This window comes from Daphnia pulex, chromosome 7 (assembly GCF_021134715.1).
Source record: "Daphnia pulex isolate KAP4 chromosome 7, ASM2113471v1".
Classification (NCBI taxonomy): Eukaryota; Metazoa; Arthropoda; class Branchiopoda; order Diplostraca; family Daphniidae; genus Daphnia; species Daphnia pulex.
The window spans coordinates 8,573,881-8,597,250 of NC_060023.1; the positions used below are offsets into that span (position 1 = coordinate 8,573,881).

At 41.2% G+C, this 23,370-nt stretch overlaps 2 protein-coding genes and 1 long non-coding RNA gene across 5 annotated transcripts; all 3 read right to left on the reverse strand.

Moving 5' to 3' along the window:
- Positions 1–226: 226 nt before the first annotated feature.
- On the reverse strand, positions 227–4,023 carry LOC124197860 (UBA-like domain-containing protein 1). Its single transcript, XM_046593411.1, has 4 exons — positions 3,680–4,023; positions 1,986–2,069; positions 1,577–1,679; positions 227–1,263 (listed from the first exon to the last, which is right to left on the reverse strand). The coding sequence occupies exons 1-4, from the start codon at positions 3,785–3,787 to the stop codon at positions 1,133–1,135; spliced, it is 426 nt and encodes a 141-aa protein (XP_046449367.1). The 5' UTR covers positions 3,788–4,023; the 3' UTR covers positions 227–1,132.
- A 909-nt stretch (positions 4,024–4,932) lies between these two features.
- LOC124197857 (terminal uridylyltransferase 4-like) lies at positions 4,933–10,429 on the reverse strand. 3 transcript variants are annotated; one of them, XM_046593405.1, is made up of 13 exons: positions 10,286–10,429; positions 10,094–10,197; positions 8,373–10,026; positions 7,863–8,318; positions 7,140–7,794; positions 6,922–7,072; positions 6,777–6,847; positions 6,552–6,699; positions 6,342–6,488; positions 6,200–6,280; positions 5,917–6,142; positions 5,734–5,825; positions 4,933–5,664 (listed from the first exon to the last, which is right to left on the reverse strand). In XM_046593405.1, exons 3-13 carry the CDS (start codon positions 9,913–9,915, stop codon positions 5,203–5,205), a joined length of 4,032 nt encoding a protein of 1,343 aa, XP_046449361.1. In that variant the 5' UTR covers positions 9,916–10,026; positions 10,094–10,197; positions 10,286–10,429; the 3' UTR covers positions 4,933–5,202. The 3 variants fall into 3 exon arrangements, with proteins under 3 accessions (XP_046449361.1, XP_046449362.1, XP_046449363.1); XM_046593406.1 differs by having other exon boundaries at positions 10,163–10,197; positions 10,286–10,395; XM_046593407.1 differs by lacking the exon at positions 10,286–10,429 and having other exon boundaries at positions 10,163–10,207.
- Positions 10,430–20,040: 9,611 nt separating this feature from the next.
- LOC124197862 lies at positions 20,041–23,333 on the reverse strand. Its single transcript, XR_006876371.1, has 3 exons — positions 22,861–23,333; positions 22,550–22,706; positions 20,041–20,973 (listed from the first exon to the last, which is right to left on the reverse strand). It is a non-coding gene; the product is annotated as an uncharacterized LOC124197862 (long non-coding RNA).
- Positions 23,334–23,370: the final 37 nt, after the last annotated feature.

Here is a 23,370-nt window from a genome sequence, read left to right on the forward strand (position 1 = left end):
AAACAGCACATGTACATCCACAGGGAGGAGCAACACGTAAAGAGGCGGATACATTGAGTGAAGGATTATTTCGGATGATGTACACACACACACACACACACGTAAGTAAGAAAGGGGTAGGACGCTGTTTTTTTTTTTTAGTTTTCCCAATTTTTCTGAATTCGGAATTCAATTGTTCAATAGTTTCGCAAAAAGGAAAAGAAATAAAAATATGAAAACGAAGAAATCAAAGAAAATCAAGACGCCATGCATTTCCCCCTTTCAAGAAAACAGGCCTACAATTGACACACAAATTTATATAATTAACCACAACAAAATTTGAAGACTACCAGGTAAATTTCTTCTCTCGTGTCTCTCTTTTCTCTTGTTTCAAAAAACAAACCAAAATTCGCATACTCTTTTTTTTCCAATTTTCTCTTTTTAAAATTTTTTAAATTAGGACGAGGAGAAATGAACCAAAATGGATCCGAATTTTTGCTAGATCGTTTTAACACACAAGAAAAAAAAGGTATTTTTTTTTTTTTAACATTTACATACGAGAAACTAAAGAGGAAAACAAAAAGAGACACGATCCAGCGCGCGTGAAATGTCGGGATGGTGGGGGGGTTACTACAAGTGTTTCTTTCGGTGTGAGGATTGTGAAGTTGACAGCAAAAGTGCAACAACGACAACAACAGCAACATCATGTGTGTGTGTGAGGTTGGTTTTTGTTTTCCAGCGCCTAGTTATTATTATTATATATAGTTACACAAGAATTAAGAGAGAGAGAGAGAAATAAAGTGTAGTGGGGGGGGAATGAGATCGAAGAGGATTTATCTTCTTCCTTGTCCCATCGCGAATGATTAGTTTGGCTTCTCGATGTCTTTTCCTTTTTTGTTTTGTCTATCTGCCAAATTTATGCCCGAAGATCTGGGAGAGAGTGAGGAGGGTTTTTGGGGGTTGGGGGTGGTGGATAGAGGTAAATATTAACTGTTGTCAAAATCAAAACTAGTCGTCTTGCTACTTTTGCTCCTTTGAAACTCTTTTTTTGCAATAATGAGGTGTATAATGTCTGTGTGTGGGTGGTGGTTTTTAGTGGACATGCCAACCAATGAAAACAAAAAGAAGAAAGACAAAATATAGACGGTCACATCTAAGTCGACCGATGGCCGGCTTGCTGTTGATGCTGTTGGGGCTGCAGAGGCATCTGTTGGGCACCGTAGCCGTGCATGTGCTGGGAGGTGAGGTAGGCCGCTGTCGGGTTCGGTGATGTCGAATAGATCCCTGTACGTGTGGAGAGAGAAGAAAAAAAAGGCGATATTTAGTGGCAGGTTTTCTTAAAAAGAAAAAGGAAAAAAACACATTTCCGGCAGACAAACGAGTTGAAACTGGCGTGACCAAGAATAGAGAGAGAGTCGAGGGAAGCACGTGATCGACCAAAATAAAGTCTCCGACACACAACCCTCTCTTTCTCTCTTGGCCCGTGTGTGTGTGTGTTTCCAACTCTATACAAAAGAAGCGCACACAACACAACAAGAAGCCGGGCACCGAATTCTTTTTATGAAACATTATTATATATTTCGCAACGACAACATACCTGGCGAGGTACCGTATTTATCTGAAGCTGAGAGTTTGGCAAAGGCGGCCAGGGCGTCAGGGAAATTCGGGGGTGTCGCTGGCGTATTGGCTGGCGTACATAACTGGAATAGACAGAAAGAAAAATAATTGTCAAAATTAGAATTGTGTGCAAAATGTTTCAACACGCCACAAAGAATCGGAAAAAAATCAGGTATGGCAATCATGCACGACTGCAGAGAGAGAGAGAATTCTCTGACTGGATTTCCCAAACAAGTTTTTCTGTTGTTGTTGAAAAACAACAACAACAAATGGCTCGAGGGCTCGTGATTCTTTTGGGTATACGGGCAATGGCCAGGCCAAGAGAATTTCTTTTGTTGTGTTTTTAAATGCACCACGTACACACCAACAACAACAACAAAACAACGTACCTGATTGTAATGGAGGTGATGGGCATGGCCGCCTCCTCCGCAGTTGGCCACACTGACTTCTTGGAAGAAAATACTTAAGGCCGTCTGTTGATCCGTTCGTCGAAAGGACATGAAAAATGTATAGAAAAAGAAGCAAAACAAAAATCCAGTTAGTCCACAAAATGAACCCTCACACCTCTCGTGTAGCCGGTGACGCATTACATAAAAAGACGTACAACTTCTCGACTGATCCAATTTGTGTTGATTATAGATCCGAACGGAACTCGGTTTTTCCATGCCCAAAAACGGGGACGACGTTGTTGTTTAGGTGGATCAAAACATCCGTCACGTGATTCACGGGCTTATAGGTGTATAGGTAAACACGCACGTATACGCTAGAGGCGGATCGAGTTCCCAATCCGCGCTGTGCGGATTTTGGCGCTTGTCGAACCCAATTTTCAAAAAAAGATTTTTTTCTCGGCTGCTGCTCTACCCACTTGGAAAATTTTTTGGCACAACAACAAGAGTCGGAAATCCTTCCTCTGCACAGGGACGACAATCATAAATAAAAGAGCCAGGCCTATTCTCTCTTGGTCGTTGGGTGAGAAGAGACTGGTGGCGGCCATTACTATTCGTCGAAGGTCAAAAGAAACCAAACCGCTCAAGGACAAGAAAACAAAACACAGCTGTGTGGGGTTGGCTGTTATGATCGGAACCCAAAACATTGCGAGTTTTCAACATTTTAGTTAATTTACTAAAAACCGGCAACGTGATTTCTAAATAAGAGAAAATGAGTTTTCGAGATCACGAGACCGTATACCCCCCTCGAAAAAAAAGATGGCCGATTTCGTTCCCTTTGCCCTTGTTTCTTGCTAGTCGCCAATGGCAAATGGCCATTCAAAACAAAGCCGCCCCAGTCCCACGCAGAAGCGCCGTATTGCGTAATGTTGTGAAGCGCCAGCCATGCAGAAAAAGCCAGACAGAATACCCCCCCAACAAATCCACCCACTGTCTCCCCCCCCCTACTCTCCTTCTGGCATACATACAGTGGAGAGGAGAAGGGGAATAGGAAAAAAACCACACGCATCAAAAAATTGTACATGTCCTAGCGGCCAAGGTAAAACAACACAACAACCAAAACAACAACTTTGAGGCACCGGTTTCCTGAGGTGGGCGACAAAACGCGATGCTAATCCATACTCTTTTTTTCTTATTTTGTCACGAAATAATCAAAAAAATGAGTTGAACAAGTTCAACTCATTTCAATCGAAAAAGGTGTTGGTCAAAAAATTAAATATTGGCCTCGTGGGGCCGGTTTTTCGCCAGACTCCATGTTTGTTACGAAACTCTCGTGGTTTCCAATTGCTTCTAAAAATTTTGTTGTCTAGCAACAACAACATGATCTCTACAAACACACACAATCATAGGCGAGAGTCAAGTTGTGAACATTTCCTGTGGTGAAATCGTATGTTCAACGAACTTGGACGACCATCTTGGGGAGGCCACGAGATGGTGGCAAATAACAAACCCACCCAAACACACACACACACCGAAAATTGCCAAAAGTGAATCAACGGGGAACAAATCGAGGCCAAAAAGAAAAGGCGCGTGGTTCTCCTTTGATGTGAGTGGCATGGCATCCATTACAGCGCAAAATAACAGCCCAAAACTCTCGTACAGATAAATCTAGCAACAACATTCTCTCTCTTGTTTACCTCGAATTGCCAGTGTGCTGCTTGTAACAGTTGTCTAGCCTGTTCCCGGGCGCATCCGGCAGCGAGGACGAACTGGTTGATCATCACTTGTTCTCGAAGTGAATCCATTTTATAGCTGTGAAAATGTTTTTCTGGTTAGAACAAGAGTTGTCGAATGGAGCAAACTGAACGAAAGTGAGACGAGTGGCTTTCAGAAAAACGGTTTTCTCGTACAACACAACAACACACTGCACATACACAGGGACGAGGTGGGGTGATACAACTCGAAGTCAACAAACAACACTGCGCTGGCTGCTTTAGAACTCAATGGCTGGCCGAGCACACACAGACAAAACAACTCGGGCGGTCTGGAGTCGACTCTCGACCGAGAAATAGTTGGCTCGATTCCCGCTAGTCGACTTAGTCAGCTGGTCATTGCAATGGGGTCATCTGCTGTGTGCACCTTGAGGCGGGTGGTTGGGATGGGAGGAAATGAATGCTTTTCAAAAATATAAAGGGGGGATTTTTTAGAATTCTCTCATGGCACGGCTTATTTTTTTTTTTTTTTCTGTCTGGCACATGGCGTCTCTTTCCATTATCAAACTTTCTCCACATTGTAAAATAAAACCTTGTTTTTATTGTCCAACACGAAATTTTCAATCGAGAGATGAGATAATAACTGCTCGGTGTGGCAGACCTACATTTCCGATATAGTCAATTCTCATTATTAATCGTCTGACGACTAATTGGACATGTTTAAATATTATTGCCCAATAAATTCAAGTATGAATGAATGTCTTTTCTCAACAAGTGCACACAGCATCTTCATATCTCATAAATCATTCGGCTCAGTTGTAAGTTGTTTACATGGACTACTTACGATATTATATAAACACAAATTCAATATCTCGAGGGTTCATGGAGACTTATTTGTAGTGCAAATGTTGTTTACGCCGAAAAGAGTAAAAGTACATAAAGATTTTGAATTTGATATGTAATGATACATCTTTTTGTAACGTTCGCACTTCGCAACAACGTCGTATTTCATACAACATTTTGTGTACCCAACTACAATTTCGTACTCGTGCCATGAATGGTCGGTTAGTCCGAATTTTGAATCGTATCATTTTGAACTTTGATTTCCTGGGCATGTGATCAAAAAGTAGGAAATTAAAAATAATAATAACCACGATAGCAGGGAGGGTTTCCAAGGTGAGCTGATAAAGAGAGAAATTGTAATTACCTATACTTACTTGGTATTAATCATCTGACAGTTGGTCATACCCAATGTATTTAAAAAGTATTTACAATCAACACGAATCATCAACATCAAAAATTTCGAAATCCGTTGGGTAGAAAATTTTCAGTGTGCTAAGTGACAGCTGTCAAGCAAAATTTCAAATCAGAAATCAGTTTAAAAAAAAGTCTTAAAAATTACCAAAAAAAGGGGAGAAGAAACAAAATCTACACAATATTTCCGTATCGTTAATCGTCATCTAAAAATCTTAAGTCTTTTCAATTTTCATCATATAATTAGCCTTTAATTATTGCTGATTGGGATCTGGAATTTCTCGTCTAGCCGTATAGATCCTTGCCCCGTTGCTGTTCAGGGGCACCCCAGGTCTATTGTTTGGTCGAACTGGTCTATACCTATTGACCTGTGGCTGCTGTTGCCCAGGCCTATCACGATTGAACTGGTGGAATCCCTGCTGCGGTCTGTATCGGTTCATCTGCTGCTGATGCTGCTGCTGATGCGGCAGCGGCTGACCAGGCCCTAATCCCCTGTCACGTTGCTGAACCATATTTCTGTTATGCACTTCCTGTGCCGGATTCTGCGGATTATCTCTCGGCTGCTGTTGGGGAGAATTTTTATCTTGGCCTCTGTTTCGGTTTCCCCGGTTTTCGCATTCCTTGGCCTTGTGTCCAACTTTGCCGCAAATTAAACATCCGCGGTCGTTAGGTGGTGGACCGTTGGAGATCAGAATTTTAGGGTTGAACAAGTATTCCTGCAAAAAAAATAGTTAAAGATAAAACCAAATTTATTCGCGAACCATCAATCATTTTCTTTTTCAAACCTCCAAGGACGAGAAGTTAGGGGGCAGTGCCCTAACGGGAGTCTGGAAAAACCGACGAGCAGTCACGAAAACACGACGGATGTAAGCACCCACTTTGAAAAGATAAGATTCCAGTTAGGGACGACTATCCTTGAATAGTGGGCTACAGTTTCACAGAAATTGAACGGGCGAGAAATAACTTACTTCGAAGCGATACTCCCGATCCCAGATTGTGACTCAAGTCAAAAGGGTCTTCGATCGCGATAGGCCGATCCGTCCACATCTTTTCCAGACGGTACAGCGGTGGCAGCTGTCGGATGGAAACAACTTGCAAGCGATAATCGAAGAGCTTGGCATAATAGAGCAAGAATCCCAGCCACAAGGTTGAGGGCGGTTCGCGATTGGCACCGTGATGTGGCCATACACGTCCCTGTAAAATGTCAAATTAATCGACCATAAATTTTTCCACCATTTCTTTTAGTCTTACCAAATCTTGGGCATTCTCAAAGAACCACGTGTCCCACCCCTCGACGATGTACTTTTTCCGGTCCACACCGTCGACCATGATCTACATAAAACACAATAAGTACGTCAGTAAACGGGCAATGTCGTTAAATAACATTAAGTACCTCTTGGAGTACGGGTATAACGGGCGGTTTGACTTGTTGCAAATAGTGGATGACCATTAAGGTGTAAGCGTAAGAAGAGAGCGATCCGCGGGATGCATCGCCGATCTCGCACTGCTTGGCTAGTAATTTCGCCATGTATCCCAGGATCTAATGTTACAAAAAAAAAACTTACAATGTTGAACATAAAGCAATGCATTGGCAGCATCTTACCCGAACGCGTGAATCAATTGCGCAATAAGTTGCGAGCAGTTTCGAATTACGCCGACCCAGTTGATTATACAACGAAATATCCGATTCCAATCCAGTGGGCCTGTGACGCAGTTTCACTATAGGAACCTTGGCCGACGATATGGGAACACTTTGCGTGACGCGAGAAAAACAGGTTGCCAATGACAGTTGATCCCCTTAAATCTTGTTTTACTTTACTTTACTTACATGTCGCAAAAGAATCGATTGCGCTTTAAGGTTCTGGCCAATTTCTTGACGATGGCAACGAAATCCAAGCCCTATAAATAGCAAACGAAATTATCCTGAATGTTCAAATATTTGCCAATCGGGTTTTCAATAAAAATTTGTTTACCTTGCCGTCCTCGTTGGACTCGAACGTCAAACAGAGATCCACGTCGCTGTCGGCGAATCCAAATCCGTTGCACGATGATCCAAACATTGACAAAACAGCATCAGCGTACTCGGTCCGAATATGCGTTTCGAGCTCCTTTTGGATGGTTTGTCTGTCAAAGAAAAACACACAAGATAAATTTAGATACTTTCGTGACACTAATAAAAATAAGAACGCACCTGTTGTTCGTATCCACTTCCCTCTGCGCAAAGTTGCGGAAAATATTCCAGCACACATTGTCCAGGAGCGCAAAATAGTTGAAGTCGGGTGGCGGTATGAAACCGACATCTGGCACTTCCAACTCGGTACACTTTAGTTTCGTGTGTCCGTCGCCGCCGCAAACGGTGCAAATAACTGGCAACCGTTTGGAACGAAGGATTTTATCCGGCTGGAAATCCCATTTGACGTCTTCCTTTTTTAGGGCGGCCATTCGGGCGACAGCTTCCGCCGGAGTGCATTGCAGTGGATCATCATTTTTGGCTTCGCCGGGCAGTACAAGATGGACGAAAAGGGGTCCGTCGGCAGTTTGAGGGATCCAAAAATAGTGAAATATATTGCGGATGCATTCAATAAAGAACTCGAAGGTTTGAATAGTCGCCATGAATGCCCCCATATTGACATTCCCATGAAAAGGATCCTCGACAGCAATACGTCGATTGCCCCAATTCTTCGTCGATCGCAGCAACGGTTCAATAGAGCGAACGCAGACGGCATGCTCATTATGAGTGAAGGTGTAAGCATAAAATTTCAACAGACCCAGCCAAAGTTGGCCGAGAGTCAATTCACGGGGTTTCCACTCTCCCCTGTCCTTCATTTCAAAGAATTCAGCAGCGGCTAAAGAAGAGAAACAATTTTAACGTATATCATTGGGAATAATCGTAAACAACCGGACAGCGACTTACTCAAATAGTCGTCTTCAGCGTCACTTTTCTTCAGCTGGTGTAAAACGGGTAAAACATGATCTTGTTGTAGATAGTACAGAACCATTAGAGTAAAAGCATGCGAAGGTAATGACCCCAATTCCGGCTGATCCAGGCAACAGATGCGAGCAAATGTGCGAAACGCAACCGTTAAGACGGCGAAACGTGGGTCAATCATTCGGTACTGTTGTAAAAGAACGGTCGTTTTATGAGCGGCCTCGCTCTCCACCACCATGGCAAAGGTAACGCCCATTTGCTCGTAATGAAAGTGGATGATGGGTGTTCGACAATTTAGATCGTCACTGATGTATCGGAATGTGTTGGAGGCGGGACCTTGCAACCAAGACAGTATCTTTATGATGAGCAATCCATCTTTCTTGATGTCGGGAGAAATTTCAACTAATCCAACGTTGGAATTAGAAGCTCGCAGCCCAAGCTCTAGAAAAAGAATTATGATTCGCAGACATTCAAAATTTTAAAAAGTGAACGTACCTGTAACCACAGAACCATATGGTCGGATGCTGAAGCCGGGGAAAGCAGTTTCAATCATTTTTCTTAGGTTTTCAGTGGCAACTCTACGTTTTTCCAAATCCTCCTTTGATAGACAAGAACAATGAAAGATATCCTGGATGAATTGCCCAACCACTTCGACGATTTCAGGTGGTGGGGAAGGCATCAGAGAAGCCGTTTGGCGACTCATTTCTTGGTTTTGTAGTCGAACGTGCCGTTCGTCTTTTGTGTGACGATAAACTTCTGGTATGCTGCTGATGTGGAAACTGCAAAGCCGACAGTGGAAAACAGCTCTGGGAAATTTCGGGCTGATGTGCTTCAGTGGAAGAACACCCCTTTTACGAAATTGATTAAGCTCGTTTTTGCGAATTTTGAATACAAGAGGTTGCTGGATTTCATTCCGTCTTGGTTTTGGTTCCTCTTCACTTGAGGAAGATGAACTATCGCTGGATCCATCATCAGATTTCTTAGGCTCATCTTTCTTCTCAGTTTTGGCCGGTTTCTTACGTTTTTGTTGGGGAAGTGTCGGCAAGACTACAATTTGGACAATCTCTTCTTCATCTTGAACAGCGGCATGAGGAATTTGTATACCATCAGCACGAGCATCAACTTCTTGAGCGACACTCTTTTTCTCTCCAAGTAAAACGACTGAGCGTTGGCTCACAACAGATGGAGGCAATGGAACAATTCCTGTAGGATAATTCAATTCTTGAAGGTGTTTCGGAACTTCGTCATATTCTGATGACAAAAGAGCCAAGTCAACACGTTCTTTCTTTTGAGTTTCCTGCTTTGAGCGAAGTTTTTCTAAGGATCTTGCTTTGGCCCCTTGTCCCTTGCGGTTCTGGTCAACAACTGGGGCTTGATCTTTCACGTTGTGAGAAACAGTTTCTGAAAGACTAGAGCTTTGCTTCTCTGGAACTGTTCCATTTTCTTGACGCAAAACTTGGTTGATGGTTTTGCGTGGCGCTTGGTAAATTTTAGGAGCAGGTTGGCGCCAATTGTGAGGGATCTCTTCGTTGCTTGCGGTCCGGTTGTAGACTTTAGTACCTTTCCTGGGAGAAGTTTTCGCTAATTCGTCATCCAAGTGCCAACGACGGTCGCGTATGAATCCTGTGATAGTAGTTGGCTGTTTTGGGAGGTTTTGTTGCTTTGAAGAATTGGTGTTTAATGCATGGTTCTTCTTTTCTTGTCCACCATCATTTTCTGTGCTTGCTGAAGCATTTTCTCTTACTTTTCCAGCATCGTCAATATTTGCAGAGCTTGAAAGACCTTCACTTCTTTTCCTGTGCCTGACTCGAGGAGTTTTACGTCCTTTTGGGGTTGACTCTTGATTTTTTCCTTGGGAAACTTTAGTGGCTTCAGAGCCATCAGCTCCTGCACGCTGGTTCAAACTTCCTTGATGCACTGTGTCAGGATTCTTGTGGACAGACTCTGAAGATTTTGGCGTGTTGGCATTTTTGGTTATGCCCAGAAATCTTTTGAGATCTCCCTCTAAATGAGCCACACTATCATCACCTTCCGCCATTTAGTCAATTTTTAAAAGATGAACGATTCTGAAAATGTATGCACTACTTGGCAGGTAAATTCCAGACAGTTGATTTCAGATCCAAACTTGAATAGCAAGTGATAAAATTACCTAGAAAAAATATGTTCAACTAAGATAAGAACTGACGGAATTGGCACATAGTTCAAAATCAACAAACCATGTAGATTCAGTGCAGGCTGATAAGAAAAACATTTGGTTTAAGCTATGAGTAAGATAGTCTGATTACCATGGCGAACTTTCCAACAGTTTTAACAATAGGCCCTAAATAAAATTGCATAGTATTACTCGTATCTTAAAACATGCCAAGGAAATTATAATTGTTTTTAAACATAAACGAAAGAAGCAATACTTGGAAAAGTGCCGAAATCAAAAAAATGAAGCCGCCATTTAAATGCTATTGCTTCGACATAGTAGACAACCTAATACAAAAATAAAAATTTGGGTCGGAGTCGGATCTCCTTCAGATCAGATTTTTGAATTTGGCAACGAACAATAAACAGCAGAGTTAAAACAAGAGGCGGAAATGACTCCCGTATATTTCACGATTTTTTTATGTGAAAATCAATGACATGAATTAAAAGTTAAACGTAACAAAATGTAAAACAATAAGCTCAATTTACAAACCAAAACAGAAAGATTTAAGTTTCTGACTTCGGACGGAGTTTTGGACGTTACGAATTATTCGAGTTACAGGATTGTTTTACCTTTCTAAGGTAGTTATTTTGTATTGAACATTATTCGTTAAATTGTAAGTTAACGAAAAATCAATTTAAAAAATAATTTTGTCCAGTTAATTCCCCAAAAATCTGCAATAAATTGCCGGTTCGACAACTGCAGAGCAACTTTCCGTCCACGGAGGGCATATATACGACCGCTGAACGAAGCGGATAATCATCAAACTAAAACTCGTTTTCACCATGACGAACTTCGAAAAAGTGAAAAACGCATTTTCAAAAGTCACCAATCTAAAACCTGATTTCACAATGATGAATGAAAAAGTGAAAAAGGCTTTTTCCAAATCGACCAAATTCTTATCATCCAAGAAAGAAGTGATCGTATTTCTGATGTTACTTATGATTGCGTGGATCTTTCTGCTGTGTTTTGTCAAACTACCTCCTGATCTACAAGACATGAGCGGAAAACCAATTAAGGTAACATGCAACGATGACAAAATCAACTACCCGATGACATCCAAGATCCAAGATCCGACAAAGAAATTTGATGACTCTTATGCACATGAAATAGGTACAAGCTTTTTCAGCCTCTTAATAAGCTTTATCATTATAAAAAAAAGAAGACAAACAGAAAATTCTGATTCATCATGGTGTTCAATCATACTGCTTTTCGTTCAACTTGTGCTATGGACTCTATCGTTAATTACTGGAAGCGTTTTCGTCTGGCTATGGGTGAACAACGGCCCTACTGAAACGTTGGCTCCCAACTTCTTAGCAGCCTGCAAACCTCAGGGGCTTGATTTGCTTTGCAATCCGGACAGTCATCCTGAAGATTGGAATCCGGTTGTTTGGGTGACATGCACAACACCTCCTGAAATGTGGATTCCGGCCCTATCCAATGCGCTGCCCCCTTTAGCTGCAGTACAAGCTTACCTGACGTTTGCAGCGATAATTTATATCATTTACAACTGGAAGTGGGAGGGGGAGTGGCCGACAGTTTTTCAGTTAATCAACTTGGCAGTCTGTATAAACTTCGCCGGGTGGGTTGTATACCACGTCATCTCGAACAATGTTGCGAATTTCGACCAAGAATTTGTTTCCGGCTACTTAAAATGCTTCGCTGTAGCTTGTGTGTGGTTAGCAGTGGATAGTTTTTGGCAGAAAACTAAAAAAGAATTAAAACTTCCACGTCACTGGAATGACCCCACACCCCAAACTGGACCAATTCCTACTAACCCGACACCTTCGTTGCACGAACCTCCTGCGGCAACAGAATCAACAACGCGAGAAACGGAAAACGCTTATCAGACCATTTACCCGGATCTGCCGCCGGAATATGAATATCCCCCAAGTTACGGGTCCTCGGCCACCCGATACTAAACGTTCGGGACGGGACAGCTACCAATTGAGATCCATTTGTCATCAAAAATGTTATTGACTGGATTAAAATGCATGACGATCGAATTCAATAAATAAATTTCAAACTGTTCATTTCATTTGTTATTTCGAAATTATTTAAATGAAACCTATAGTATCATAAGTTCTATAGCTCTAATTTTACGCTCGAAATAATTTGTCTAATAACTGGTTTAACCCATACAGAAACATGGCTCTGCTGATCACAGGTTTTCGTAAGAAAAAAAAAAATTCTTGATCAACAATCCCGCGCGGGTTAAAATGCATAAGATTTAAATGATTTCGTGATGTGAAAGGATTTTTTAATGTAAAACATCACTGAATAGCATCATCAATTAAGCGTGTTTAAATAAAAAAAAACAATTGCTACGCTGGCACTGTCGAAGTTTAACTTTTTTCGATGCAAATTAAGAGTTATGTAATTATCGCAAGTTCATAATTTCTTTTGAACATTATTCGTTAAATTGTAATTTAACGAAAGATCAAATTAAAAAATAATTTTGTACAGTTAATTCTCCCCAAATCTGGAATAAATTGCCGGTTCGACAATTGCGGAGCAACTTTCCGTTCACGAAGGGCATATAAACGACCGCTAGACGAAGCGGATAATCATCAAATTAAAACTCGATTTCATTCACCATGACGAAATTCGAAAAAGTGAAGAACGCCACTTCAAAATCGATCAGATTCTTGTCGTCCAGCAGACGAGATTCGATCGTATTCCTGATTCTGTTGATTGTGTGGACGTGTTTGCTCTGTTTGGTCAAGAAACCTGACCATCAATCAGACACGGAGATAATATGCAACGACGAACGTTACATAAACCACCCGATGGCATCACGAGAAAGGATAGTGTGGAAACAAATCTGCCTTATCTTTGGACTAGCTTGGTCCTGTTTCAACTTTGCCACCATTGAAATTCTCCACGGATTGGCCGGAAGACAAAAAAAGACGGCTTTACTCAAGTTTACCTATCGCGCTCTACTTTGTATAGCATCAATATTGACTGGATCCTTTCTCGTCTGGTTGTGGGGTAACAATCTTTATTATACCGAAACAAGATTGGCTCCAAATTTCTTGGCCGTCTGCCGACCACTCGATCTGTTATGCAGTCCCGACAGTATTGTTCGGGTCAAGTGTACAACACCTGCTGAAATGTGGATGCCGGCCCTATCCGATTCGCTGCCCACATTAGCGGCAATCCAAGCTTACCTGATGGTGATAGCGTCCGTCAAGATGGCACACTGCGTGCTCTTAGCGGTGGCGACGGTGGATATTAAGTCGATAATCTTTGGCCTGATTACGCTAGTCATCAATGTAGCGATTACTTTGGCCACTGCTTGCTTGATCATCACTTGCAACGAAGCAAGTCTCAACATTGATTTCGTTTCCGGCTACCCGAAGAGCTTTATTGTTGCTTGTTTTTGGCTAGTGGGGGAATACTATTGGAGGTTGAGTGGAATTGAAGGTCCAACACTTCCACGTTATTGGAATGACGAAGAGCTGGGCGATGAAGAAGCCATACCCGAAAACGACCAACTCCCTACAAACCCGACACCTTATTCGACCACAAGTAACGACCCCACAGCCCAAAGTGGCCCTACTAACCTGACATCTTCGTTCTTTCTTCGAGAAACAGAAAATGCATATCAAACCATTTACCCGAAACTGCCGGAATATAGGCCTAATGAATACCCCCCTAGTTACGAGGACTTGGTCTTACGGTATTAAACGAGTTCGGTACAGCTACCAATTGAGATCCATTTGTCATCAATAAATGTTATCATTGTCTGGATTTAAATGTATGATGACGATCGGATTGAATAAAATAAATTTGAAAATTTCAAGTTCACTTCATTTGTTATTAATTTTTTTTTAAAAGTTAGTTAGACGTATCATAAATTCCAGTTTTACGCTTAAAATCATTTCCAACAAAACCAACAGTAACATGACGGTCGTTCCCAGCACTCTACTCTCACTGGTTCTATTGGTCGCAGGTATACGTAAAAAAAACAGTCTTGATCTAGAAGCCCGTGCGGGTTAAATAAATACATAAGATTTAAATGATTTCGTGATTTGAAAGGTTTTTTAATGTTAAAGGTCACTGAGTAGCAAAAGCAGTTAATAAGCGTAGTTAAATTTAAAAAAAAATTGCTATTAGAGGCAGGCAGCACAAATCCAAGCCAAATGTACTGTTGTCAATTACAATTACAGGTTATGTAATTGTCGCAAGGTAGTTATTTCTTTTGAACATTATTCGTTAAATTGCAAGTTAACGAAAAATCAAATTTTAAAATAATTTTGCCCAATTAATTCTCCGCAAATCTACATTAAATTGCCGGTTCGACAACTGCGGAGCAAGTTTCCGTCCACGGAGGGCATATATACGACCGCTAGACGAAGCGGAAAATCATCAAACTAAAACTCGATTTCATTCACCATGACGAAATTCGAAAAAGTTAAAAACGCACTATCAGAGGTCACCAAAATAAAACCTGATTTCACAATGATGAATGAAAAAGTGAAAAACGCACTTTCAAAAGTCATCAAACTAAAACCCGATTTAACAATGACGAAATTAAAAAAAATTAAAAACGTCGTTACCAGATTCTTGTCTAGACAAGATGTGATCGTATTCCTAATGCTAGCGATCGTCTGGACTTGTTTGTTCTGTTTCGTCATACCCATTGCAGATACACTAGCAGACATGAAGAACAAACCAATTAAAGTTACATGCAACGACGAAAAAATTAACTACCCGATAGTATACAGAAGCGCGCGCTCGCAAATTGAAATGTTTGCACATGTAACGTGTCAAATATTTGGCAGCATGTTACTAACCTTATTCATATGGATAAAAATAAACCAATCAGAAAAGAAATCTATCATACGTTATTTCGGTTATTTCTTTAGATTTCTGCTATGGATTTTATCGTTAATTACTGGATCAGTTTTCGTATGGCTATGGGTGGACAACGGCCCCACTGAAACGTTGGCTCCCAACTTCCTAGCCGCCTGCAAACCTCGTGATCTTGATCTCCTTTGCAGTCCCGAAAGCCATCCTGAAGATTGGAACCCGGTTGTTTGGGTGACATGCACAACACCTCCTGACATGTGGATTCCGGCCCTATCCAATGCGCTGCCCCCTTTAGCTGCAGTACAAGCTTTCCTGATGTTTGCAGCGGTACTACAAATGATTTACTACTGTCAGTGGAAGGAGCTAGTGCAGCGGGTGGTGTCAGTTTGTAAGCTGGTTCACTTGGTAGTCTGTATATTCTTCGCCGGGTTAATTGTATCCAACCTCATCTCAGATAATGTTGCCAATTTCGACAAAGAATTTGTTTCCGGCTACCTGAAATGCTTTGCTGTTGCTTGTGTGTGGTTAGCAGTCGATAGTTTTTGGCAGAAAACTAAAAAAGAACCGAAACTTCCACGTTACTGGAATGACCCCCCACCCCAAGGTGGCCAAATTTATACTAAACTGACACCTCCGTTGCACAAACCTCCTGCGACGACAGGATCAACAACACGAGAAACGAAAAATGTATATCAGACCATTTACCCGGATCTGCCGCCGGAATTTGAATATCCCCCAAGTTACGGGGATTCGTTCTTCCGGTATTAGATCCGTTTACCTGTAACAGTGTAGCTATGTTATCAAATAATTTTATCATTGATTTAAATGTATGACGATCGAATATAGAATAAAATAAGTTTCAAGTTCACTTCATTTGTTGTTTCACAATTTTTTTTTAGTTCAACGGATCACAAGTGTTCCAGCTTTAATTTTACACTTTAAATCATTTCCAATGTCCAATGTCTAACTGGTTAAACATGACAGAAACATGACGACCATGACCAGCAGAACTCCATGGCTCTACTGATGGTCGCAGGTTTCCATAACTCCATAAAAAATAAAAGTCTTAATCTAGAATCTAGATGCCCGAGCGGGAAAAACATAAGATGTAAATGATTTCGTGATGTGAAAGGAATCTTGAATGTAAAAAAAATCACTGAATATAGCAGCAGCAGTTGAGCGTTTTCAATTTTTTAAACAATTTCTAGGCTGGCACAAATCTTAGAAATCTAAGCCAAGTAATTTTGACGATACAAATTACGAATTGTAGCCAATTATGAACGATGTGGCAACCGGCAACCCTGTCTTTCCCCCAACGGCTACGCTGGGAAAGAAGGGGAGGCTGGGGACTGTGGGGTGAGACCGGGTGAGATTTCGCGCGGATTAGACGCATATACTTAAGTGTGGTATCTAATTTCAAGAATATTGCTAGTTTAAAGTCGAATTTAGTCATTTACAAGTTAACAAACACGAGTCAACGTTACCGTCTTTTAGTTTTTCACAACACGTTCACAGAGTATACGACCGCTAGACGAAGCGGAGAGTCATCAAACTAAAATTCGATTTCATTCACCATGTCGAAATTCGCAAAAGTGAAAAATTTCGTTTTTACCAAATCGACCGAATTCTTATCGTCCAGAAAAAATGACGTCGTAATCCTGATGCTAATAGTTTCGTGGCTTTTTCTGATCTGTAATGTCAAGGAACCGGAAGATTTACCACCATCAGTCAAAGTAAAGTGCAACGACATCAATATTAACCATCCGATGGCATCACAGGCAATGTCCTCATGGAAATCATTCTTCATTTTATTTGGATTGGCTTGGTTCTCAGCCCTGAGTATAGGTATTCCTTTAACGCACGAATTCAAACGCATTGGTAGAGGAACGACTTTTCTCAAGTTTGGCGGTCGCTGTTTTCTATGGATCGTCTCAATATTTTATGGATTTCTTTTCGTCAGCATTTGGACCATGAGAAACAGTGCTTCTGAAACTTTAGCCCCAAACTTCCTAGCCGTTTGCCAACCTCATGGGCTTGATCTCCTTTGCAGTCCCGACAGTCCAGTCGATCGGGTTGTTTCGGTGAATTGCACAACACCTCCTGAAAAGTGGATTCCAGCCCTATCCAATTCGCTGCCCCCTTTAGCTGCAATCCAAGCTTACCTGATGGTTTTAACATTTGCAACTTGTATACACTACTTTCGCTGGAAGACAATTTGGGATAAAATCAGTGGCCTCATCACGCAAGTCATCAATGTAGCGCTGACAGTGTGCACCGGATGCTTCATCATCTTCTGCAACGAGGCAAATTTCAACACAGATTTCGTTTCCGACTACGTCAAGAGCGCTGTTGTGGCTTGTGCGTGTATAGCGATCGATTATTATTGGTGCGAGACTGGAATTGAAGATCCAATACTTCCACGTTATTGGAATAACGTGCCGGGCTATGAAGAAGTCATACTCGAAAACGACCAACTCCCTACAAACCCGATACCTTCGCGAGACGAACCTCCAGCAACGACAACAGGAACAACATCCGGAAATGAGGACAATCCGCCACCGTACTCGAAGCTGCAACCATCAAGAAATGGAGATCCACCGCCGGATTACGATAAATCGGTTTAACTTTTTCGATATTAATGACAGTACGAGACTTCAATTGAAATTCATATATGCCATGGAAATTTCTACTCAGATTGAACTATGTGTTTGGTATGTTCAAATAAAATTCTTTTCAACCTAAATTTTTATTTGTTGTATTTTTTATTATTATTATTAAAATACGCATATAGCTCGAATCTATCGCTCATATGACCAATATTCCGATGTATGTCGAACAGGCGTAACGCCAATCCAAATATGAGGTCCAAATTCAAATTGAGATTAATCTACTGTACATGATTAGCTCCTTGGTAACTTGGTAACGAGGCTTTCTATACAACTGATGGTGCTGGTGCAGTTAACGTTGACCTATACGGCTCTGCTAGTTGCAGACTTTTGTAAGAAAAAATTCTTGATTTTAAAAACGCGGATATTATTATTTCAAAAGCCCGCGCGCATATTACATAAGAAGTAAATGATTTTTCGTGCTGAAGGATTTCTAAAATGTAAAAAATCACTGAAATAGCAACAATCAGGCTAAAATTGAGCGTATTCAAATTAGAAACTATTTACAAGGCTAGCTAGTACTGGCTAATTTAAGCCAAGTGTACTTTTGACAATACAAATTACGAGTTATGGGATTGTTGCAAGGTAGTTATTTCTTTTGAACATTATTCGTTAAATTGCAAGTTAACGAAAAATCAAATTTAAAAATAATTTTGTCCAGTTAATTCTCCCAAAATCTGCAATAAATGGCCGGTTCGACAACTGCGGAGCAAGTTTCCGTCCACGGAGGCAATATAAACGACCGCTGGACGAAGCGGATAATCATCAAACTAAAACTCGATTTCATTCACCATGACGAAATTCGCAGAAGTGAAAAATGCATTTTCAAAATCGACCAGATACTTGTCGTCCAGAAAATATCTGGTAATATTCCTGATGCTCCTGATTGCGTGGTTCTTTTTCTTTTGTTTTGCCAAGAAACCGGAAGATCAATCAGACTTATTGAAGACAAAACCAGTCAAAGTAAAGTGCAACGACCCCAACATCAACCATCCGATGGCATCACAGGCAATGTCCTCATGGAAAAAATTCTGCATTTTATTTGGATTGGCTTGGTTCTTGACCCTGAGTATAGGTATTCGTCTAACCCACGAATTCAAAAAGAAAGAAGAAGGAGCGACTTTTCTCAAGTTTTGCGTTCGCCCTCTGCTATGGATATTGACGTTATTCACTGGATCCCTTTACGTCGGGTGGTGTATGAACAACGGCCCCACTGAAACGTTGGCTCCCAACTTCCTAGCTGCCTGCAAACCTCATGGACTTGATCTCCTTTGTAGTCCCGAAAGCCATCCTGAAGATTGGAACTCGGTTGTTTGGGTGACATGCACAACACCTGCCCAAATGTGGATCCCAGCCCTATCCAATGCGCTGTCCATATTAGCGGCAGTACAAGCTTATCTGATGGTGATAACGATTGTTAACGTTTGGTACTACTTTTGCTGGGAGGGGATTTGGGGTAAAATCAGTTGCCTCTTCCTGCAAACTACCAATGTAGCACTTACGGTGGCCACCGCTTGCTTGATCATCTTCTGCAATGAAGCCAGTTTCAACATGAAATTCCTTGACGACTACGCATTGAGCTTTTTCATTGCTATTGTGGTGATATTGGTAGATTTTTATTTGTGTCTGGGTGGAGTTGAAGATCCAGAACTTCCACGTTACTGGAATGACGTGTTGAATAAGGAAATCATCCCCGAAAAAGGCCAACTCCCTACAAACCTGATACCTTCGCAATACGAACTTGACAACAACTTGGCGACAACAGGACCCATAGCCGGAGATGACGACATCGATGCCAATCCACCACCGTACTCGAAGCTGCAAGCAGGAAATGACGATCCACCGGATTACCGTAAATCGTTTTCACTCATCCAATTGTAACGAGTCTAATACGAGACTTCAACTGATACCATTATGTTAATGAACATTTTTCTTGATCAATCCATGTGTACTTATGGATCAAATAAAATTCTTTTCGAGCTCACTTTCTATTTGTTATTTAAAAATTATTATAATTGCAGACCTTTAATTTTTTGCTAAGTAAAAAATTGTCAAGTTCATGTTAATCTACTGGATACATGATTAGTTACTTGGTGACTGGCTAGTCTCTTGATGGATCATTACTGGTAATCAGCTGCAACTCACGCCAGAATCCAGTTCACTTAACCGGTCTTAACCCAGTTGGCTGGGCGCATGAAAGCCAACAGTCTAAAGTGACTAGCTGCTGGACGAGCCCAGCTAGTGTCCAGTTCTATATTTGTAGATCACGTACGCCTTTACATATGCATTTGTCACGCAGAAGAGGAAACCGAAACATGGCGATGATGAGAGTACAGCCGGAGCAGAGCCTATACAACCCCGCAGCCGAAAGCCCTTTGAACGCAAATGCTGACCAACGATGATTGGCGCTATAAATATCAGCTGCCATCACTACCACAGCAGCAGTCGGTGTATTTCGCCTTTGAGGATCGAATGAAAAATAAGACACACGGACTGACACGTCGTGTGTATTTTATAGCTCAGACATTATAAGTAATAATAGAAATTTGAATGGTTGTTTTTGAAAGTTGATATAGATCATCATAGGCTGGGGACAAATAGAGAGACTGAAATGTTCAGTAGTTGTCGAAAACACTGAGAGACTATCCTAAAAATGTATAGGGGGGAAATTATGAGATTATATAATCAAAAAGGGGAAACAGAGAAAAAGTCGACAAGCGAAAAGATGGTTTTTTGAAATAAAAACGGCGGGAAGTCGAGAGACATTTTTCAACTCTGTTCCGTCCGCCATCGTAATAATTAAATAATTTAGAAAAGGAGAGAAAAAAAAATTGGATTTCTTTACAAGCAGTTGAGAGAAAATAATCAACACGCGCACTGGTGGGAAAATAAGTGTCGGGATTGTCTGAAGCCGATTGAAAAAAAAATGTGAACGCACAATATCAAAATCATGCGCCGGTCAATAAAATAGTAAATAATAAGGGAGAGAGATGTGGTTTTTGATTGGGTGTACAGTTGGGATAGTAGATGTGATTGTTTCCAATTGATGTCGTCATTTTTTGAAGAAATTTGTTCCAACAGTTGAAAATATACGAGAGAGAGGACACACTTCAAGTCAAAGGGGGCATTCAAGGAAGAAAGGTTCAACCCAAATTCTTGTTTTTCTTTGGTTTAAATAATTCAAAACAAATTAGAAGGTGTAAAATAGGTGACAGTTTCCGCATTCCGTCTTGACGGGTCTCAAAGGCCGATGGAGTATGTATAAACGGCTGGCGTGTGTGTTACATTTTTATTTTATATGTTTTTTACCTTCTGGTTGGCCCAAAATGAATTGGATGAAATATGGAAATTGCGCGGATTGTTCTCCGTCCCTTCAATGCCCCAAGATCCTCTTCGTGGTGGTGTGCGCGCGACTGCTTTACATCTAATTCAATTTCATTCAAAAAGAAACAACAGAATTTTATCCACCATTCAAATATTCCCGCTGAAAATTGAAAGGAGCAAGCAAGAAACAAGTGAAGAAGTATAAATAATGTACGATGCACGGACGACATATCCATTTGAAGCGCCAATTTTGGTTTGAAATCAAATTGTTGGAGATAATAAGCAGAGATGAATAAGAAGAAGAAGAACTTTTCTATCTTTAGACGGACAACGACAAGTCAATCGAACTAATATAGAAAGAATAAAAAGGAGCTGACGCCAAGTTATTAGACAACGGATATCCATCATGCAAACTGCTGGGGCTAGGAAAATGTAGTTCCAGAATAATTTTCGAATGAGCAAAAAGTTATTTTTTTTTGTTCTTTTTTAGAAACGAAAAGAATAACGATTAGACTTGTGTAAGATGATGACATTCACGAGCCAAAAGTGGCAGCTGCTTGACCTTATATATCCTACCCCCTTTTTACCAAGTCCCGAAATAAGCGCCAGAAAACTCATCACGGGTGTGTGTGTGTTTTTTCAAAAAAAAAATTCTTATTTTTTTAAGTTTTTCGCCGAGTTGGCGCTTTTTTTGTGTGTGCAATGGCATTAAAGAAAAATCCCCATTTTACCCTTTTTAAAAAGATCACACACACACCAAACGTAAACAATAAACATACACGCCATCAGTCCGGCGGCAGCAGCATCTTTTCTTTTGCGCCTGCGCTCCGAAATTTCCCCAAGTGTCCGGCGAAACTTTAAAAAATAAAAAAGGAAAAAAAACGGGCCAACGAAAAAGTAAAAAAAAGTAGACGAGTTCTGTTGAAAGGTTTGTACGCGGCACGTGTGGCAAGGCTCTAAAAGTAGTGCTGGGCCGGGCCAAAAAAGTCGAGAAGATGATGATGATGGTCGGGTGAAACTTGTACGGTGAACGAACCGCAGCAACTGTGAGGTCTAAATTGGTGGTCCCGGTAACACCACTCGCGACCTCTTCTCTGCCCGTCCGTTTTGGCGCTTGACGAGGGAAAATAAAAATGTTTGACACAGAGAAGCCAGCAGCAGTAGCGCTGGGCTTTTTTTATTTAATTTTAGCTGATGGGGTTAGACGCCGGTTTAGACCCGGTGACATTCGAAAGTGAAACATGTATCGTCTGCCGGCCCGTGGAAAACGGCGGTATCAAAGGGTCCCAGCATATCCGACAGGCAAAAGACAAATGTTGAGCGGACGACAGGTAGCAGCTAGCCGCCCAGTCGCAAATAGATAGGAGAGAAAATAATAATAATAAGCCATGCATCTTTTTAAAATTTTAAAACAGATGCCCATGCTGAGAACTGCCATGGCCGGCGCGGACTCGATGCAATTTGCTTTTTTGTTTGTGTTGACGATGCGCTGATTTATGTGGTTGGGCGTTTTTTTTTTTAATAATATCTACACACGAGACGACAGATAGCGACAGGCCAAGTTTTTTGTTGTGTCTGCGGGGATTTTTGGCTTTTGAATTTCTTTTATTTTAAATTTTGTTGGCTACTAAGACTGGAGATACACATTGAAACTAGCTCGACTGAGATGTATATACCTGGACATCCGCTAATACGAAAACGCGATTTGGTGTTGTTGAATGGGGAGACATTTGTGTGTGTGTGTGTGGGTGATGATTTTGGTGAAGTGGCGCCGCGTGAGAAATTCGTTTCTTTTTGTTTGTTTGTTTCGAATTGGCTTTTTATTTAAAATGCCTGTAGGAAATTTCGTATTTCAAACGAAAATAAATAATCAGATATTTAATTACATTGTTGGTGGTTGGAATTTGTATATTGGTGTTAAAATGAATGAAAACAATTCGGGTTATTATTATTATGTAAAGTTGGAAGAATAAGAAGGATCTCTTACCCCTTCGTAGAGGAGCCAAAGGAGAGAGAGAAGCAGAATGATGACGACGTAGTTGATGATGAGCGATTTGGCGTGGGCGTGTTCTGGGTTATTCATTTTTCTATAACCTTCCTGGACGGATTTCGAAGCGCTCAATTCAAATGAAAGAGTTGGAACCCTGGACTTTTGTTTGTTTTCCCTTTCACAAAAAGGATCGGAGATGGGAAAGATTGAAGAACTTGTGTGTGCGCAAATGGACAAATGGCAACTGAAACGGATGGCCGAGAGTCCGAGATGGTCGGAGGTTGAAGTTGATCTGCGACGCTCCTACCAACAGCTCCTGGATCAAGTATAGCGGCTGGTCGATTTTTTTCTTTTTTGACTTGTAAAGAGCGCCGTGAGCGGTCGGGAGGTGGTACAGTTGGTGGGAGGGTTATTGAGAAGGGCCAGTTTGGCACGGGCTCACAAAGTCTCGTCTTATGTCGAGAGTGCGCCGTGTGCGGAGGGGAGAAAAATCTATTTAAACGACGC

Excerpts from the sequence above, each read along its gene's own strand:
- LOC124197860 (XM_046593411.1), bottom strand. The coding sequence starts at position 3,787 with ATGGATTCACTTCGAGAACAAGTGATGATCAACCAGTTCGTCCTCGCT. Across the intron at positions 2,070-3,679 it reads CAGCACACTGGCAATTCGAG|ACGGCCTTAAGTATTTTCTT; the intron begins GTAAACAAGAGA and ends ACGGATCAACAG. Across the intron at positions 1,264-1,576 it reads TAAATACGGTACCTCGCCAG|GGATCTATTCGACATCACCG; the intron begins GTATGTTGTCGT and ends CCACACGTACAG.
- LOC124197857 (XM_046593405.1), bottom strand. The coding sequence starts at position 9,915 with ATGGCGGAAGGTGATGATAGTGTGGCTCATTTAGAGGGAGATCTCAAA. Across the intron at positions 6,143-6,199 it reads TTGAGAATGCCCAAGATTTG|GGACGTGTATGGCCACATCA; the intron begins GTAAGACTAAAA and ends GACATTTTACAG. Across the intron at positions 5,826-5,916 it reads ATCGGGAGTATCGCTTCGAA|TGGGTGCTTACATCCGTCGT; the intron begins GTAAGTTATTTC and ends ATCTTTTCAAAG.